The sequence below is a fragment of the Mustela nivalis genome (assembly GCF_964662115.1).
Source record: "Mustela nivalis genome assembly, chromosome: 10".
Classification (NCBI taxonomy): domain Eukaryota; kingdom Metazoa; phylum Chordata; class Mammalia; order Carnivora; family Mustelidae; genus Mustela; species Mustela nivalis.
The window spans coordinates 100916239-100938069 of NC_139029.1; the positions used below are offsets into that span (position 1 = coordinate 100916239).

Consider the following 21831-nt stretch of genomic DNA (forward strand, 5'->3'; position numbering starts at 1 on the left):
AAACATATCCTATCAAATTCAAAATAAGAAAAAAATCTGTATGCACCAAGTTGTTAACTATAGTATTGTCGATGATAGTGAAAAATAAGAAAATATAAGTATCTAAAAACAAAAAGGATTAAAATAAATACTGTTATATCCACTTGACTTGAAGTGGATATATTGAAGTGGATATTTAAAAGATGATTTAAAACATGGACAATGCTTAAAAATATTAATTTTTTAAAAATTTCTCTTCTAGGCTCCATAGCTCTGGGGTTACAGCACTGGTCTTATAAAAATTTCTCTTCTAAATTTTCTTGTATACAATTACTTTCTTAAATACTAAATATAAGAAAGTTCAGGATGCTTTAAAATTAATCTCAAAGTCCAATCTTACTATTTCAACACAAAGAACAAAAGACATTACAATTTTAAGCAGAACTCTAACATAGTAATTCTAATTTTTTACTTTATACCATACTTAACATTAAGTATTATCTAAATTGACTCTAATAAATTAACATAAAAGAAGTACTAAAATCTTTTGCCAAAAAAGTCAATTCATTAGTCTTGCCTTAACTGTGTTTCCGTTTCTTCCAGTTTTTCTATTTGTTTCAACATCCTTTCTTCTTGCTTTTTGCTATTCTAAGGAAATAATCAATGTTGTTTATATTATTTTGTTTCAACAAAAATAAAATTAAAACTATTATTTAAAAACCTTTAACCATCAGCATAAAATTTAGTTGTATGTAAAACAAGACAATGGGCTATTTACCTTGCATAGTTTCATACTATTTTTCCAGCCTTATTTTAATTATTACCCTAACAATCTCTACATAGCAGCTAAAAAATAAAACAACAACAACAAAAAAATCTACAAGTTTTACTTGCTGTTTCCCAGTGATAATATAAGCCTTTTATCCTTTATTCATATTGTTGTGGCTTAAAGGAATGTTTTTCCATTCACTGATATCTACTGATCTCATAGTTGCTCATCTTTTAAGGCCAAAATCAACACTATACTCCCTCTGAAGCCTGCTCTTTCACGAAGGGAGAAGAGCAATTCTGTCAATTCCAGTAACACTTAGTCTCCAAACAACACATATAATGTAGTATTTTGTTTAAGCTACTTGAGTATTTAGTTTTTCTATTGAGCCATAAGAACTTAAAGAGGAAGATAGTCTATTCACCATTGTATCCTTCACATTTTTACATGATTACTTAATAAATACTTGTTGAATAAATACTTCATAAAAATCTTGATGCTTAAAATTCGATTAACTATATCAACAGATATAGTCTCTAATATTCTGTTCCCCATTATTCACCACCAAAATCAATATGCATCTTTTTCTTTTGAAACTAAGTATCAGCTCTAACATAATCAGATTTGTGAAGGTGAAAGAATCTTGAAAGGTTATCTATTCTAATACCCTAATCGTACAGATTAGAAAACTAAGTCACTGGTACTTTATCAACTCACATCAATATCTTCTTGCTGTTTCTTGATTTCTAGGGCCATATCACTTGTTTCTTGTGCTAGTTCTTTGTTCTCCAGTGAAAGCCTGTTGCAGCTTGCATTTAGTTCAGTAGTCTTAAGCCTATTTTTTAAAAACATGTCAGACCTAAATATTTACCTATTAAATTATATGATGTGGAATTTAATTCAAGATAATCTTAGGGTAAAGAGAGAAAGGGCTGGGAGTATAATAAGATTGGCCATTAGTTAAGTTTTGAAGCTGAGTGATAAGTACATGCTGCTTCATTACATTTTTTCCTCCACTTTGTACATGTTTAAAATTTTCTCTGTTTTATAAGATGTCATATTTTCTTTTACAAGATGTCATATTTTCTTGAATATTCCCTATATACCCCATACTCTATATTTTTCCACAAATTTTGAAGTATATATTATTTTCTTCATATAATTTTTTTGTCTATAGTATACTGTCTCTTAGAAACTGTTCCAAACTTCTGGTGATTTGATTAAAGTAGTCATGAGGCATGAACTATCTTCAATAAAATATTTTCATTAAAATAAATAAAACTTGGTTTAACTTCTGTACACAACACTTGAACTGCTCTTACAAGGTCCCAAATATTCTACACTGGAAGAGAAATTACTGCTATTATTGGTGGCAGTCAGGATCAATTTTAAATGAAAGAAGAGGACTGTGTGGCTCTATGAAATGATTTCAGCAGCATCTATTATTTTCTCCTAATTACCAGTACTGGAAAATCATCAAAGAGTAGATTCAAAAATGAAAGTGTGAAAAAGCAAACATATCAAAGATTATATAAATTTATACTAAGTATAAATAACTAAGCAGTCCATTTATTAAAAGGAATTTTGGTTAATATATGAATTTTACCCATAATTTAATGACCTGTATTTTAGTCACTTCAACAAAACAATCTATGAAATAATTTAACAAAACAAGCAAAATAACGAGGTAGAACTGCAAATGATTATTTTTATCAGGAACTATCTCCAAGAAAAGTAATATAGTGATCTTCTAAATAAGTTTTCCAATTTGTGATGTACTTTTTATGTTTAGGATATATACATATCACTGCTAATTTAATTAACAATGAAATTAATAAATTATTTTTATCTCTAATTAGGAATAAAACACAAATTTAACTCCAAATAAATAGTGAATATAACTTACTAATTTATTATTAACTATCAGAAAGCTAAGAAATTGAATATATAACTTATTTATAGAGAAAAAACTTACTTCTCATTTTCAAGCTCAGTTTTCAGCTCTTTAACCTGTTTGGAATAATGCTGTTCACTTGTCACAATGGCAGTTAACCGTATTTCCAAATCATGTACTTTTTCCTGGAAAATGTGTATAATCACAGCAAACAGGTTTTTTCTTTTTTACAATTTTCTTGTTTAAAATGTGGCCACTTGTAATCAAGTCAAATATTTGACAATATTTTGGTTTAAAATGTCAACTTTTAAAATATAATAGATTTAATGCCAAAACCATTCTGATTATAGAAAAAAAAGCAATGACAAATGTAATTTAATTGAATTCCATTTTGATATTCTAATGCTCAACCATTAAGATTATATTTATATATTATAAAATACTTTCATCAGTTTTACTCTAGCAGGTAATTAATCTCAAGTTAAATGTTCTATTAAGTAAAAGTATATTAGTTAATGAAATCAGGTAAAATCTTAAAAATTAATCTGTTCTGGGGGCACCTGGCTGACTCAGTCAGCTAAGTGACTTCACCTCAGGGTCATGATCTCAGGGTCATGATCGAGCCCCACATGCAGCTCCATGCTCAGCAGGGAGTCTGCTTGTCCCTCTCCCTGCTTATGCTCCCTGCTTATTTCTCTCTCAAATAAATAAAATCTTAAAAAAAAAAAACCTATATTGTTGTTATTATTATAAAAATATAATTACAATGTAATGCTATTACATACTGAAAAAATACTTTTTTAAAATAATATATTCTAAAATTATAGTATGAGAACTGTAAAAATTATAAACAAAGAACTTAATAAAAGTAAAATATTCAATCTATAAATACTAAAGACATCAAAAATGTGATTGTTATAAACTACGGCATTATGTATACTATTGATATCATAATGTCAATCTTTATCTCCATTATAATATGAAGATTCTCTAGATTTCTTTCAAACCAATCACTAGTATATTAAATGTAGCAGGAACGCTCCCTTTGAAGGAATTGTGAGAAGAAATCCTACACAAAGCAAATCCTTCACAATACCACAATCTATTCTGTAAATCTGTATTCTCTAACAAAATGTTGGAAAGAAAATATCTTTTTTAAACAAACCTCTCTGGTTTGGAGAAGACCAGTTAGTTCTTGTTCTGCTCCTTTTAATTCTTCAGCTATCTTCTCAAATTGTTTCTTTTCATCTAAAAGCTTTTGGTTTTCTGCCTATTTAAGAACATTAACAAATCATGACAGCCAAAGCACATATATATGTAAAATAATAAAAATGCCCAACTAGAGCAAAGACAATTATAGCTAAATAAAAAATTTAAAAGAGAGAAAGAGAAAACAAGTCATAATTAAGTAAATTCCAAAACTATATATGATGACAGAAGATTCAATGGACAAAGTCCTGAAGTTTTCATTGAAAAAAAAAATCATGCTGGTCACTGAATTCAAAATTCATCTAATACATAAATCACTCCAATTTATTAGCATTTATTAGTCACTCACTAGTCCATCAATCCTGTTTCCTTACATTGTACTAAAATGTGTTTCCCTGTAACTTTCATGCAATGGTCATTGTTCTGCTTTCCTTAGTCATATAGAAGTCTAGTTCCTTTTTCACACGATAGCAAAAACAAATATTTGAAGAAAGTTATCAACATTCCCTAACTTTTCTCTTAACCATTCTAAAATCTCTAATTCTTATTATCATTCTTCTGATGAAATGGTTTTGCTTTATTCTCTCAGGATATACTCATTTTGTCAATACATAGTTTTAAATAAGGTAGCAAGAATTAAATTCAATGTTCTAGACAAACAAGGTGAACAATTTACAGTCCACAGGAAAAATCCAGCCACTGCTTGTTTTTAATAAGGGTTTACTATAACACAGCTAATATGTTTTTCTATTATATATTCTCATTTTGCCTTATAACAAAGTTGAACAGTCACAACAGGGATTAATATGGCCCACAAAGCCTAAAACTTTGCTACTGGATGTATAGATAAAAATTTTGTCAACCTCCACTTTAGATGAGTCTTATAAAATTAGACTTTCTGACAAAATAGGAACATGTGGTAGTAACTAAGCACTTCATATGTGGCTATTGGAGCTGAGGTACTGACTTTTAAATCTGGTCTACTTTAATTTAAATTTGCAAGACAGGAAATAATGTGTGTTGGAGAGGATGTGGAGAAAGGGGAACCCTCTCACACTGCTGGTGTGAACCTGCTGGTGTGAACCTGCTGGTGGGAATGCAAGTTGGTGCAGCCACTTTGGAGAACAGAGTGGAGATTCCTTAAGAAATTAAAAATAGAGCTTCCCAATGACCCTGCAATTGCACTACTGGGTATTTACCCCAAAGATACAGATGTAGTGAAAAGAAGGGCCATCTGTACCCCAATGTTTATAGCAGCAATGGCCACGGTCACCAAACTGTGGAAAGAACCAAGATGCCCTTCAACGGATGAATGGATAAGGAAGATGTGGTCCATATACACTATGGAGTATCATGCCTCCATCAGAAAGGATGAATACCCAACTTCTGTAGCAACATGGACGGGACTGGAAGAGATTATGCTGAGTGAAATAAGTCAAGCAGAGAGAGTCAATTGTCATATGGTTTCACTTATTTGTGGAGCATAACAAATAACATGGAGGACATAGGGAGATGGAGAGGAGAAGGGAGTTGAGGGAAATTGTAAGGGGAGATGAACCATGAGACACTATGGACTCTGAAAAACAATCTGAGGGTTTTGAAGGGGCGGGGGGTGGGAGGTTGGGTGCGCCTGGTGGTAGGTATTATGGAGGGCAAGTATGGCATGGAGCACTGGGTGTGGTGCATAAACAATGAATTCTGTTATGCTGAAAAGAAATTAATAAAAAAAAAAAAAGACAAGACCCATTCATACGCTGTCTACAAGAGATTCATTTTGAACCTAAAGATACGTCCAGCCTGGAAGGAAGGGATGGAGGATGATATTTCATGCCAAGAGTCTTTAAAAGAAAGCTGGGGTAACGATTCTCATAACGGACAAATTAGATTTTAAGTGAGAAACAGAGATACAGAAGGACACTACATCATTCTGAAAGGGTCTATCCAACAAGAAAACCTAACAATTGTAAATATCGATTCCCCCAACATGAGAGCAGCCAACTACAAAAGCCAACTGTTAAGCAAAATAAAGAGACATATTGATAAGAACGGTTAATTGTAGGGGATCCTACATGCCACTCTCAGCAACAGATAGATCATCTAAGCAGAAAGTCAACAAAGAAACAATAGCTTTCAAGAACACATTGGACCACATAGACCTCATCGTGATATACAGAACATTCCACTCTAAAACACCAGAATACTCATTCTCTTTGACTGCACATGGAATTTTCTCTAGAATAGACCACATACTGAGTCACAAATCAAGTCTCAACCAATATCAAAAGACTGAGATTATTTCTTGCCTGTTCTTGGACCACAATGCTTTGAAACTGGAACTCAATAACAAGAAAGAGTTTAAAAGAAATTCAAACACTTGGAAGCTAAAGACCATCCTGCTCAGACATGTTTGGGTCAACCAAGAAATCAAAGTAGAACTTAATCAATTCATGGAAAGCAATGAGAACAAAGACTTATTGGCTCAATACCTATGGGATATGGCAAAGGTGATCCTAAAGGGGAAAAAAATGTAAATTTAAATGTCACATTTGTTTAATAGTTATCATACTGGATATCATAGCTCTAGAAACTAAGCAAGACCAAGTATAAAACTACCATTATTTCTTTAGTTATGGGTACTTAATTACTATCAATTCCTCCTATTATTGAACAGCATATGTATGTGTGTGTGTGTGTGAACTCAGTTTTTATGTTCTTTATTCAAGCATAAGATCACAACAATTTCATTAAAGGTATGACAATAAATGTCCTACATTAATAATAAAAACTAATAACTGACACCAAACCTGCCTCCCTATGCACTGGAGGTGCACTTCCACTAGGGCAAGTCTACCAGAGAATCAGCACAACAGGCCCCTCCCCTGGAAGACCAGCACCAACAACTCACACCAAGTTTACAGATCATAGAGGGCTGCAAAGCTTCAGCTCTTAGGGAAAACAGTATATAGCACTCTTTGTACTATCCTTCAACCCAGCAATTACACTACTAGGTATTTATCCAAAGGACATAAATATAGTGATTCAAAGAGGTACATGCACACCAATGTTTAGAGCAGCAATGTCCACAATAGCCCACATGTACATCTACAGATGAGTGGATAAAGAAGATGGGGTGCATATGCAATGGAATATTACTCAGCCATCAAGAAGAATGAAATCTTGCCATTTGCAATGATGTGAATGGAACTAGAGGTTATTATGCTAAGCAAAATAAGTCAGTCAGAGAAAGACAAATACTGTATGCTTTCACTCATATGTGGAATTTAAGAAACAAAACTGATAAACATGGGGAAGAGAAGGAAAAATACAAGAGGATAAAAACAGAGAGAGAGGGGGCGTCTGGGTGGTTCAGTGGGTTAAAGCCTCTGCCTTCGGCTCAGGTCATGATCCCAGGGTCCTGGGATCGAGTCCCACATCAGGCTCTCTGCTCAGCAGGGAGCCTGCTTCCCCCTCTCTCTCTGCCTGCCTCTCTGCCTACTTGTGATCTCTGTCTGTCAAATAAATAATAAATAAAATCTTTAAAAAAAAAAAAAACCAGAGAGAGAGGCAAACCATAAAAGACTCTTAAGTCTAGGAAAGAAACTGAGGGTTGCTGGAGAGGAGGTGGGTAAGGGGAATAGGGTAATTGGGTGACAGGCATCAAGGAGGGCACTGGGTATTATATGCAACTAACGAATCACTAAACTCTACCCTTGAAACAATTAATAATACACTATATGTTAACTAAACTGAACATAAAACTTTCTTTAAAGAACTACTTATTGTACTTAAAGAGTCTGAATTTTATCAATAGGAAATGTGGAGATATTTAAAATTTTGATACAGCATACAACATGATCATATTTGTGATCTAAAAGACCAACTCTAGCAATAGTGCATAGGAAGACTCATTTATATATAGGCTAAATATATCCATATATATAAGTATTTACAAATATAATGACTAATACAGGTTGAAAGATACACCATGAAAATCAAACATTCATCAAGAAAAAAGGATACTACCAGAGACAAACAAAGATATTTAATAATGACCAAAGATCAATATGCCAAGAAGATCTAATAGTTATGTATGAATGTGAGGTTTATAACAAATTCAAAATATGTGAAGCAAGCACTGACATAATTAGAAAGAAACAATTACTAAATCAAAATAGGAGCTCTTAATACCTCTCAGTAAATAATAGAACAGGACAAAAAAAAAATCAACAACACAGAAGATTTTCAAACACCATCAATCAACTGAATCTGTTATTTACAGGACAATATACCTAACAACAGCAGTGTACGTATTCTTTACAAGTACAGATGGAACATTTATTAAATTCTTAATAAATTTAAAGAAGAAAGTATATTCGCTGACCATATGAAATTAAACTAGAAATGAATAACAGAAATAAAACAGGAAAATCTCCAAACACAGGAAAATTAAATAACAGACTTCTAAATAACCCCAGGGTCAAAGAAATCAAGAGAAATTAGAAAATATTTTAACCTAAATGAAAATGAATATACAATGTAAAAAAATTTGTAGAATGCAGCTAAGAAGATGATTAAAGGAAATTTATAGCACTAAATGCTCATATTGGAAAAGCAAGTTCTCAAAACAGCAATCTGTTTCCATCTAAAGAATCTAGAAAAAGATCAAAATAAGCCCAAAGCAAGAAGAAGGAAGGAAATAATAAAGAGAAGAAATCAATGAAACTGGAAATAGAAAAACAGGAAAAATCAAAAACAGAAATCCAGTTATTTGAAAAAAAATCAGTAAAATTAATAAACTTTGTATTGGAGCACTGGGTGTGGTGCATAAACAATGAATTCTGGAACACTGAAAAGAAATTTAAAAACTAAATAAAAATTTAAAAATAAAATTTTAAAAATTTTAAAAATTAATAAACCTCTATCAAGACAGTAAAGAAGAAAGAAGACACAAATCGCCAATATTAGTAATGGAAGTAAAGGCAAACACTGTAAACTCCATAGACATAAAAAAAAAAAAAAAATCCAAGTAATGCTACATATAACTCCATGCACAGAAAGTTGACAACTTTAATGAAATGGACTGATTGCTTAAAAATCACAAACTACCAAAATCATCTAAGATAAAATAGATAAACTGAATAGTTCCACAATAATGAAAGACATTAGAGTCATCATTTAAAATCTTGCCAAGGGGCACATGGGTGGCTCAGTCAGTTAAGTGTCCGCCTTCAGCTCAAGTCATGATGCTGAAGTCCCGGGTCCAGCCCTGCATTGGGCTCCCTGCTCAGCACGGAGTCTGCTTCTACCTCTCCCCCTGCTGGTGTTCTCTCTCACTTTCTCTCTCTCAAATAAATAAATAAAATCTTTAATAAATAAACAAACAAATAAATAAATACAATCTGGCCAAAAAAGTGTCTCTAAGTTCAGATGATTTCACCCAGAAAATTCTACTAAATGTTTAAGGAAGAAATAATACTAATTCTACACAATCTCTTCCAGAACACAGGAATGAAAGAAATGTTTCCCAACTCATTTTCTGAGGTCAAGAATAGCCTAATTCTAAAACCAGACAAAGACAACTGAAGAAAACTATAGACTTCCCATGAACCTGAAATTAAAAATCAACAAAATATTAACAAAACAAATTCAACAATAAAGAAAAAGAAAAATATACCACACAACTGGGATTTATCCCAAGAACGCAAGGCTAGTTCAATATTCGAAAATCAATGTACTACACCATGTTAATATTCTAAAAAAGAAAACTACATGATCGTATCAGTAGACATAGAAAAAGCATTTGACAAAATTCAACAGATTCATAATCAAAAAAACGGTCAAACTAGGAATGCAAGGGCACTTCTACAAAAGAAACCCCTATAATTAACATACTTAATGGTGAAACACTGAATGTTTTTTCCTTAAGATCAAAACAAAGATGTACATGTTCACTACTTCTATTCAAGAACATCATATTAGAAGTCTGATCCAGTTCAGTTGGTCAAAAATAAAAGAACTATAATTGTCCTTATTCGCAGACAAAATGACTCTCTACATAGAAAATGATAAGAAATGTGCAAAAAAACTCCTAGAACTAATAAATGATTTTAGTGAGACTGCAGGATACAAGATCAGGGCATAAAGCAATCATATTCCTATCTACAGCAATAAACAACTGGAAAAAATACTTTTAAGTACATTTAAAACACCTTCAAGAAAGGAAATATTTAGGTACAAATATAACATGTACAGATCTATACACTGAAAACTACAAAATGCTAATTAAAGATTCAAGGAAGATCTATACAAATGGACAAATTGATACCATGTTCTTGTGTTAGAAGACTCAACATAAGTAATTACAGCAATTCAACTTAACTTGATCTATAGATTTCTCACAATTATATCTTAATTCTGGCAGGATTTTCTCAGATACAGACAAGCTGAAATTCTATATGATAAAGGAACTAGAATAGCTAAAAACTTTTTAATAATAAAGCTGGAGGAATCAAACTACCCAAATCTAAGATCAATCATAAAGCTATAGTAATTAAGATGCTGATACATTGGTGAATTGATAACAAATAGATCAAGAAAACAAAAATAGTCCAGAAACAGATCCACACAAATATGACCAATTGATTTTTATAAATGTGCAAAAGCAACTCAATGGAAAAAGGAATCTTTTCAACAAATAGTAATATCCTCCTAGATCAATCCAAAGAATTTAAATCTTTAAATCTTAAGTATTTCTCAAAACCATCCATTTTTTTCTCACCACCACCTCCCAGCCTAAGCTATAATCATCTCTCCTTTGTCTGTATACTTAACTGTTCTACCTTAATATACTGTTCTCAATATTCCAAGCCAAATGAGCTTTTCAAAATGCAAACCAATTCACTCCCTACTGAAATTCTTTAGAACTTCCCATTCCTCTTAAAATAAATATAAAATTATCTCTTTTTTTTAAAGATTTTATTTATCTGACAGAGAGAGCACAAGCAGAGGTAACAGCAGGCAGAGGGAGAGGGAGAAGCAGGCTCTGCCCTCACCAGGAAGTCCGATGTGGGACTCAATTCCAGGACTCTGGGATCATGACCTGAGCCAAAGGTAGCTGCTTAATCAATTGAGCCATTCAGGGATCCCTAAAATCCTCTTGATAGGATTCAAAAGGCCATGAATTACCATGTTCCTACTACCTTAACTCTCTAGCCTTATTTTGTACCACTCTCCTTTCACTCCACATTACACACACCATATGCCTTCCTATCAAAGGAACTTTTCACTGATAAACTCTTCCCCCTTCCTAATCTGGATTTCAGTTCAAGCTTTACTTTAAAAAAAAAGGCTCTTCTGACCTAACCAACTAGTTCAAGTCCCTTTAAGGCCTCATACCTCATACCACTGCCTTTATTAGCACTTTCCTTTATTGCCTTTGTCACCATTCAATATTACCTTTGAATGACTGCTTATATTTAAGTGTGATATTTCATGACATAGATACATGAAAGCAGCATATGCAACCATCTGCTCCCAACTGTACCCTCAGGGTACAGAATAGAAACTCAAAATATGTTTGTTAAATGGGCAAATATATTGTTTTATTTATTTCTTACAACTACCCCATTACATATATATAATTATTTTCCCTATTTCATAGATGGAAAACTAAGGCATCGAGAGTTTAGTTAATTTGCTCTCAGTCATATAGCTAAGAAGTAAAGAGTTGGATAGCAATTGAAACATGACAATTTTAAAGACCAAGATAATTGTGGGGTTTTTTTTTATTTTTTTAAACTTTATTTATTTGACAGAGATCACAAGTAGGCAGAGAGGTGGGCAGAGAGAGGGAGGGGGAAGCAGGCTCCCTGCTGAGCAGAGAGCCTGACACGGGGCTCAATCCCAGGACCCTGAGATCACGACCCGAGCAGAAGACAGGGGCTTAACTCACTGAGCCACCCAGGCACCCCAATAATTGTGTTCTATTGCTATCCAAATATAACAAAACCCTAAACCAATCCTTATCTGCATAGGAGTGAATCTTTATAGTAAAAATAATGCTTAGTATTCATTCATTCAACAAATATTTATAAAGTGTCAGTCACTGTGCTAAGCAGGTACTAAAGTTACAAGGAAAACAGGACATGGGTTCTTAGCCCTTATGGGAGCATACCTTCATTCCACTATTTACTGAGGACCTACTATATACCACCTACTGTACTAAGTAAGGGGAATACAGAAAGGTGAATAAAGTTTTAAACAATTATACAAAAAAAAATTAATTCCACTTGTGTTAAATGCTATAAAGGAAAAGTTCAGGTGGCTATAGGAACAAGCCATACAGAGACCTAAACTAGATAAGAGAGGTTTATAGATAATATCAAAAGAGGTTACCTAAATTGATATTCAAGTTGAGACTTAAACTATAACAACAACAATGACAACAGATAAGTATGCATTATCAAATCTGAAAGCAATGTAAACATTATTATTCACAAGAGTTGAAGCAAAGCAATTCAATGGAGAAAGAATTTGGAAATAATGATTCCCAAGAAATGGAACAATTAGGAGTTGCAAAACCAGGCAGAGATATAATAGGTCAAACCCCAAATCAAATATCTGTAATTATAAACAAACTACAGCCTGCTAGGTAAAATCAACCTACAGTCTCTTTTTGTAGGCCCTGCATCAGGGTGCTTGCTCAGCAGGGAGCCTGCCTCCCTCTTTGTTTGCCTTTCCCTGTGCTTGTATTCTCTGTCTCTCTCTGACAAATACATAAATAAAATCTTAAAAAAATTTAAAAACCTATCCTAACAAATTCATTAAACATGATTCTATCTGAACACTAAACATAGTTACTGAATATATAACATATAAATCTTCCCCCAAACTGTAGCTTTTTGGCTCAAAGTTTTCACAAGCATACCAAATTTACTATCAATAAATCAATAACATCACACACATACTTGATCTTACTTAAATGTACTGCCAACACACAAATAAGAAACACCTTCATCAAGAAAATTTTCAAAATATATTAAATTTGGTATGATAAGAATGTGGTTTACTAAAACACAAATGTATTTTTTTAATATTTTAGCTGAAAACACTAATATAAAACATTTATAGTGTGAGAGTCTAAGTCTGTGGATTCAATATTATTTTGAAAAGTGCTCTATACTAACAAGAGAAATTATGTACTTACCAAGATTTTTTTCAATTCTTCAAGTTCTAGTTCTTGGTTATTTTTAAGCTTAGTCATCTCTTCTAAAATAAACAAAAGAATAAAAAGGTATTAAAAATCAGATTAAAAGAATAGGAAAGAAGAGACAAGAAATAAGAATACCATCATTTTAAAGGGAAAAAACCAGAGATGGTTTAATGAAACTAAACCACCATAAAGCATAGAGGACGTCTAAATGGGACTATGCAAAAATGATAAATATTAATAGTAATGTTTCTAGAAAGTGGAATTCCACAACCAAAAGAACTCAAGTTCATTAACCAAAATAAGCAATGGAGCTATATAAAATATATTTGGAATGAGGTTACATAGCACGTGGCTTCACCTTTACTGCATCATTGTTTAAGTATCTCACTTTTTCATCTTTGCTCCAAACTAAAAAGGAGAAGTGATCCACATTTCTCAAGCTAATTCTGACCATTGTACTCTGGACTTCAATATTCCTACCTCCTCTGAGATTTTAGTTGCTATGTTACCGATATACATGGACTCTCTTACAGTAAACTTTAAATTCCCTTATAAACATCTATTTGAATACAAACAATATCTGATTGACCTGTCTGTCCTTTCATACTACTGTCAAATTTCTTACTTTGCTTTGCAGACAAACTTGTTTGTTATGTGTACATTTCTTTTTTAGCTCCACGCAAAACTAATGCCTATCTCATTACATTAATTACACCTCTTGTTACATCAACCAAACTATGATCTCAAAGATCACCAATAACCATTTTGTGGTAAAATTCTCAGTCTTCTTTATTCTGGAGCTTTCTAGCATTTGATGCTATTCAACTACTCTACTTTTCTCCCTTTGATTTTCAAGACTTTGCATTATTTGCATTTCCTGTCCTAACTCTTGTTCCTATTTTCATTGCTGACACCCTTTTTTTCTATCCTAAATAACACTCTACAATGCTTTTCTTTCTATCTTCTATTAATTCAGTATTAGGCTAATTAATTTTAGAACATTTCCAATTCAAACCTCCTGTTTTTTTCTCCTTTCTTAGATTTTTTTTTTTAACTGCCTACAAAATTCCCAAATGATGTCTAGCTGTCACCTAAAATTTTATTCTATCTGAAACACTGTCCTTCCTTACTGTTAAGGGTTTTTAATAACTGGAGATATAAGAGATTTGCTGAAAGTTTCCCAGACTCTGTACATTAAAAATAAACACAAAATTTATAATAATTGCCCATAGTTTCTAAGAAAAAAATCAACAAGATACAAAATCCCACAACATACTCTCAAAGAAAAACCTGTCACAAGCAAAGCTTTAACCACAACATTTCATTTTAGGTAAAAAGATTTTATTTTTTCAATCTCAAGGACTGATTAAAGATAGTAGACTGAGGGTGTCTCCACATTCTTTTACCCCCAATCCCTTTATAAAAGACAAAAAATATATATATTTACAACATTAATAAAACCAGGCTACCATGAACAAACCAAAAAGTCAAAGAATTTTGGCAGGGAGAGGGGAGACCAACATTAATTCAAAGAAAGCTATGTGAAACACCTAGACCATACCTTCCACCACATAGTGCACCTCAATTTTAATCAAAGATTTAGGAATTGGTGGCAAAGTGATGCAGCAATGCCCCCAAATAGCTCATGATCTCTAAGCAAGATAGACATTTCCTAAACCCAAAAGATTAGCTACCAAGCCCACCTTTCTTTATAATACATTTTATCGCCCCCCACCCCACCCCATATAATCAGAAAAATCAGATTATAACATATGTGGGTGAAAAAATATTTTCAAATACTTCGATAAGTAAATAATCAAGAATCAACAATTACTGAAGAAAAGCAAAACCATAACAGAGGCACCAAAGTCGACTAAGAGAACTAAAATAAATCCAAGAAGGAATTAATAAAGCAAACAGAAGTAGGTATTTTGCTAAGTATAGTATCCAACAGAGTAAATATCCATAAAATAAGTCACCTAGAGCGCTTAGAAATTCAAAATTTGACAACTAAAACCTTAAAAATAACAAAATAAAGCTGAATTAGCAGGGGGAAGTAAAAAAAAAAAAATTGTTCCCCAACCCCCCCCCAGAAGAACTAAAAGAGAAAAAAATTTGAGAAATTTTAAAATACAAAAGAGCCAAAATTTCTAAAATCCACCTATCAGCGCTAACAGAGAGAATAATGACACTAGAAAAGAAAAAATAAGAGAAAAATTTTCAGAACTGAAGACAGACAAAATGTCCTTAGATTCATGAGCTCACCAAATGTACTAGCATAAGTGTGATATGATTCCACTTTTAAAAGATATTCTCTCTAGCCTGTACCACTCAATAGCTTCCAATCTAATTTCTCCAATTCTACCTTTTCCTCACTATAAGCAATCCTCACCCACCATCAAATTTATCTGCCATACAGAAGTTGCAGTGATCCTTTAAAAACATAAACCAGAATATGTCATCTCAATAGTTTAAATTTTTTAATGGTTTTCCTTCAAAGTTAGCATAAAATCAAAATTCCTTTCCTTACTCCTACCTGATTTTGTCCTTATCAGCTCATACTTATTACCCTTTTCATATCACTTCTTACATTCAGTCACATAGGCTTTCATTCAGTCAGTTGAATTAACCAAGCTCCTTCACAACTCAGAGCATTTCTACATGTGTTTCCATCTAACTGAAAAGCTCTCTCCAACTCATATCCTTTACCTCACCAAATCTCACTTATTTATGAGGTCAGCTAAAAGTCATGCCTTATCACCAAATCTACATTAGGCCCTATTATTTTCTTACATGGTTTTATTTTCATTGTCTTCATAACACATATCCTCATTTTTAATTAAATATTTGTTATTTTATATGTCTTCCTAAATAAAGCACAGATCTCATCATTAGCACAAAGACCATGTCATTAATGTTCCTACTTAAATATCCAAAGCTAAACAAGGAATAAACTATCTAAGTCTAAATCTAATAATCAAATAAGAAGCAATACAAAACACTAGAGAGAGAATCTGTTATATAACAAAGTAAAAGCAAACATGGGTACAGATACAGAAAAATGACCACAGGAGTAAAACCTGTTTAGAGCAACATTAGATTAAACTGAAGAGAGGAGACATATGAAAAAGCAAAGCAAACTATACCAAGTCAAAAACTGAGAATAAATTGACAAAGACTTTGTTTTTACAGTTGGTTTTAATTTGCTTTGCATGCACTACTTTACTCTTTAAATGAGCAATAAAACAACAGGTGATATTTAAAGAGTTCTAACTCAAGTGATAAGATGACTCTTAAATTTAGAACACAGAATAATCAGATTTGTATTTTTAAAGGAACACACTAGCATCAGTGCAGAGAATCAAAAAGAGACAAAACTAGAAACAAAAATACTGATTGTCAAACTAATACAATTAGTATTGGTCAGAGGTGTGTGGTTCAGACCTAATACCAAGCTATAAGAGGTAGAACAGGCTTTATCTGTGGAGGGAAAAAAGTGGTCTTAGTATGAGTCAATGACTGAGACTGCTGAGGGAATGATGGAGGCTGATGGAGGGCTATTCTAACCAAGATGTAAGCCTAAGAATGTGCCATTGAGGAAGAATGCAAAGCGTAGTAGGGAAATAAAGCAATAAGTATAAGAACTATTGCAGTAAGAAAAAAGTTTATGAAAATAAGGCAAAGCTTCTGTTTGGATCCTACTAAATACAACAAGGGATGAACAAAGATGAAGACAAATGAGGGTGATCTGAAGATTGGTTTGATGATTAATCTGCCAAATACAATTTTGCGTTCCATTACATTACTCACGTGCATCCCTCTGGTAGACTAAGAGAATGTGCTGGAATCTTAAAACCAGAAAGGAGAAATAAGGGCTAAAACTGTTCTAGGTCTGTGGAGATGAAGAAAAAGGGAATGATTCAAAAGATAAAGTTACATTAGTTAGATTTTATGAGCTAGATATTAAAAGTTAGAAACAGCAGCACTGGATAACCAATTAGAAATGAAAGATAAGGAAAAAAGAGAAAAGAATATCATCCAAGATTCTAATTTTGAGAACTATACTTTCAACCAAGCTAATGCTGAGCACTTATGTCACTGTTACGCTGCTCTCCTACACATAATGCTTTCCACGTTCCACCACCATTCTCTACAACTACCCAAAGCCTCTTTATACCTTAAAGACTACTTTTAAAATCTACCTCTTCTATAGTCTTTTCCAGTTTTGCAGACCACACTGATACCTTTGGCTTCCTCTTGTCATCAGCATTAACACATCTCCAGCAGTAACAAATCTGTGAGCATTCACCCCAAATACACAAATATGTATGAAACACAAATATATTATTCATAAATCATATAAATTTTAAAATATAAATATGTCTTATGATATTCATTATAAAACATATGAAAAGCATAAAATTTAAAAAGTTACAATATTTCCTTTCCTTATCCTAATACAAGTCTTGCTCATCTCCACATTTTGGAAACACTGTTCTGATGATTTTATGTGTTCAACATTTCTCCCACAATAACAAGAGATTTCTCAAGAGCATGATATTTATATCTTGTGTATGTTCCCACAACACCTAAGATAATGCTAAAAAACACACACAGAACTTCTTCACAGTTCTAGAAGAATTCCTTATCCAAACATCTCTTAATATATATTGCTCTGTTTTGAGAAAAATCATCTTATGCATCTGTTTATCTGATAATAAGAGCCAGTTAATTTCAATATCAGGATGAATTTTTATAAATAAATAATCCATTAAAGATATTTTAAGTTATTCCTTAATATACAACATTCAATTGAAGGAAGATTTAAAAGTTAGATGAAAAATACATTTATAATCTAATATAAAATAATATCAAAGAAATTATTTATCATTGAATAGTACAATTGTGGATGCTCAAAGATTGGCCTCATCTATAGTAGGAAACTAGGCATTGCCAAAGGAAAAGCATAAATAAGTTTCAAAATTTCATCCAAACATCCTACCAATACAAAATTTCTTGAAATTATTTTAATTACACAAGTATCCAAAGCTAATAATAAAGCTGACAGAAAGTTGTGTAGATAGTTTAGAAAAACACCTGCTAATTCATGAGTTATTTTAATTTATAAAGGTAATTCTTTTTGGGGTACCTGGCTCAGCCAGTTAAGCATCTAACTCTTGAGCTCAGCTCAGGTTTTGATCTCAAGGTCATGGGATTAAGGCCCATGTCAGGCTCCATGTTCAGGGGCAGTCTGCTGAAGATTACCTACCTCTCCCTTTGCCTCCCACCCCCTCTTTTGCACATGCTCACTCACTCCCTCTCTCTAAAAATAAAATATAATAAATCTTCTAAAAATGATTTTCACCAAAATTAGAAAATAAAAAAAGAAAAATGTTTTTCTATCTTTGTAATTCTCCACATCCGTACATATCTATAAATATAAAACATAGGAGTTATTAGGATTAGCTAATTAAAGTGTCATAAATTCACAAAATAACTACAGAGCTTCTCTTTTGGCCATGAAATCTGTTAAATATTAACAATACCGTATGACAAAACGGGATAGCATTTTCCTATAAATAGTTCATAATCCAACATGACAAATCAATAAAATTTCAAAATTCAATTAAAATAGAAGACATTTTCCACTAAGAATTATTAAGGCCTCTAAATCCTAAAATAAGAAATACAGACTACAAATATCTTTTAGCCTCCTTACACTAATAGGTATCTATGAACTGCATAATGGAACTTAAGTCTTTCTTAAGGTTTAAATTCTCTGTCTTTGAAAACTCAAATTAAAAATTACAAAATAATCATTACTGATAGATGACAGAGGAGAAACTATATTTTATTCTGAAATAGTTAATGTTTTTATAATTGGCTAATATTATCATGTACACATGTTATTCTCTAAATCTTACCCAGTTCACTTGATTTCTTCTGAAGCTCCACAGTAAGTATTCTCAATTGATCATCACTTTTTTCCAATCTTGTAAAATATATTAGTTTACAATGTAAAACATTCTTTTAATCAGAATTCATCTAGTAACTAAAATTGGTGCAGTTTAAAAATATATCTTGCATATTCACTCATTCAATTATGAAACTTTTTTTTTGAGTACCTACCATGCCATATAGCATAACACTTCAAAATTAGGTATTATTAATACACAGCTGTATATTAATTACATCTGCACAAAAGTCTTAAAGGTTTTGGTGACAATTTATCACTTAGCTATTGATGATAATCAAATGAATGTGTCTTAGAACTTTGAAAGAGATTGAATATGTAACTACTATTACATCAAATTCTGCCTTAGGAACAATATAAATGTGAGAATTGTGCAATTTACTTAATTCCTCTGGCTTTCTGCTTCCTTATCTATAAAATTAAGGTAATCGGAACAGATGATATTTAAGATCACTTACAGTTTCAAAATTTAAAAGTTGTTTGGATAGAGCAACCAAGAATATATAAGATGAGCTGAGCTTTTTAGAAGATCTAGCTTTTCTTCCTCCACCATACATAAGCAGTAAAGAAAAAATACTGGTCATGACTTCACAGAAAAGCTTGTTCCTCTCTTTCATCCTACCAGACTTAAATAACCCTAGTGCTAATGGGACTTAGGCCTCACTTAGGCCTCTTAACACAGCTTTATAAATACAAATATAAAAAAGTGATTACAGAAAACAAACTCAGTAAAACAAACTCACACCCTATGAAGTTACTTCTACGAAGCTAATAATAATCCACAGTTTAATTAAATATGTCCTATCACTGCATCAGCACTTAATGAGCTTGCCTATTTGAGTCTGTGACAAAGTATGCATGGAAACTATCCTAGAGAATACATGCTGTCTCTTCCCAGAATACCTGTTTACCGAATACAAACTTTTAAAATGTACTCCCACTTTTTTACATTAAAAAAAAAAGACATGGGGGTTGCCTGGAGGCTCAATGGGTTAGCATTTGCCTTTAGCTCAGGTCATGGGATGGAGCCCCACTTCAGGCACTCTGCTCTGCAGGGAGTCTGCTTCTCCTTCTCCCTCTCCCTCTGCCCCTTTCCCAACTCATGCTCTCTCTATCTCAAATAAATATATAAAATCTTTTTTAAAAGAGATAGACTTGGTTACAGATGCTATAGGAAGTCAGTTGACAATGAAAATAAATGAATATTGCAAATAAGTTGTTTTTATTCAACTAAATAAAAAAAAATTTTACCTTTGTTGTTCTGTTGTCAATAATTCTTTCAAGTTGCAGATAGAAGTTTTAAGTTCAGTAACCACAAATGAATGACCAGCTTTAGCTTTATTAAATTCTTCCATTTGAGCTTCTTTTTCAGCAGTGAGCTGATATATTTTTTTTGTTGCTACCTGTAAATCTTCCTCTAAAGCCTTTTGAGTACTCTAAAACAAAAGTACAAAATAGATGCTATAATCCAAGCGCCTTCAGGAAAAAAAAAAAAAAAAACAAGTCATCTGTTTCTATGATTTTCTGCCTCTCCCTCCCTCCTTATTCAATTAACTCCCTCACCCCACACTCGCCAATCCGAAATGCCCATTCAATACTCCTATTTCAATACACCATTCTTCCAAAGCCAATCTATAGTCCCAACCTCCCAATGGAGTCTTCCTTGCCTGCAGTGTTCTTTTAATTTTTAGAACTACTATAGCAATTTTTGCCTGAATCACCATTGACATCTAGCATGATCTTGTATTTTAATTATACTTCTGATGTGTTTTTATTCAATGTTTTCGATTAAACTATAAGCAGATTGTAAGCTGGGATTTTATCTTCTCTATTTGAAGTTCTGGGTCCTTGTCCATAGCGTTAGCATTCAATAAATATCTGTTGATTCATACTGTGAGGCTTGTCACACACTAATCGGTTTTTATATCATACCACACTTCTTTGCAAAGACATTTTGATATCTTCTAGTTCTGATGTCAAATAATCCTGCTTCTCATTTGATTCTTTTAAGTTTTCATTCTGTAATTCTAAAAAAGAGAGTTGTGGATTGGTAGTACTTAGTAAAAAATATATAACAAGAAAGAAAATCATTTGTTATAATTTTTTTCCTCCATGAGATACTCTAAAATGAAGTATAATTATGCAAATATAAGTGCACTGATATTGGTCATCATCTACTTTTATGATTTTTCAAGATTATTATATCCCAAGCACTCAATGGTGAATATATGAGGATTTCTGGTCCTACATTTTTTAATAATAAACATTGGAAATAACCTAAATATTCAACAGGAGATAAAATTAAATTATGATGGTACATAAACATAATGGTATACCATGTAGCCACTACAAATGATGACAGACTTTATTAATCACTAATTTGGATGTATATTCACAAAACATTACATAATAAAAAGGGCATGTTTAAGTAGTATCTATATAAATAGTGCATATGAAAGGAAACAATACACACAAAAATATTATAAGTAATTCATCTCCTACCAGTGAAATTATTCCATTATTTTATTTTCATCATTGCCCATCTTGAGTTTCAGATTTTTCTAAAATATTACACTCAGGGGCGCCTGGGTGGTACAGTTGGTTAGGCATCCGACTCTTGATTTCGGCTCAGGTCATGATCTCAGGTTTGTGAGATGAAGCCCGGCACAGCTCCATGCTCAGCATAGAGTCTGCTTGAGATTCTTTCTTCTTCTCTGCCTCTCCTGCTCATTTTTTTCTCTCTCTATCCCTCTCTTTCTCTCAAACAAATAAATATTTTTTTAAAAATAATTTAA

At 32.4% G+C, this 21831-nt stretch overlaps 1 protein-coding gene across 4 annotated transcripts in view; it reads right to left on the reverse strand.

Annotated features, from left to right (window-relative positions):
* Positions 1-21831, reverse strand: part of SYCP1 (synaptonemal complex protein 1) — a 132746-nt gene that overhangs the window by 47580 nt on the left and 63335 nt on the right. For all 4 annotated transcript variants that reach the window (XM_082684980.1, XM_082684979.1, XM_082684978.1 and 1 more), the window contains exons 13-20: positions 20969-21063; positions 20288-20472; positions 18987-19054; positions 13057-13118; positions 3808-3912; positions 2724-2827; positions 1466-1583; positions 557-627 (exon numbers count right to left, since the gene is read on the reverse strand). In XM_082684980.1, coding sequence (XP_082541106.1) covers positions 557-627; positions 1466-1583; positions 2724-2827; positions 3808-3912; positions 13057-13118; positions 18987-19054; positions 20288-20472; positions 20969-21063 — 808 coding nt within the window. The remainder of the gene's footprint in view (positions 1-556; positions 628-1465; positions 1584-2723; positions 2828-3807; positions 3913-13056; positions 13119-18986; positions 19055-20287; positions 20473-20968; positions 21064-21831) is intronic.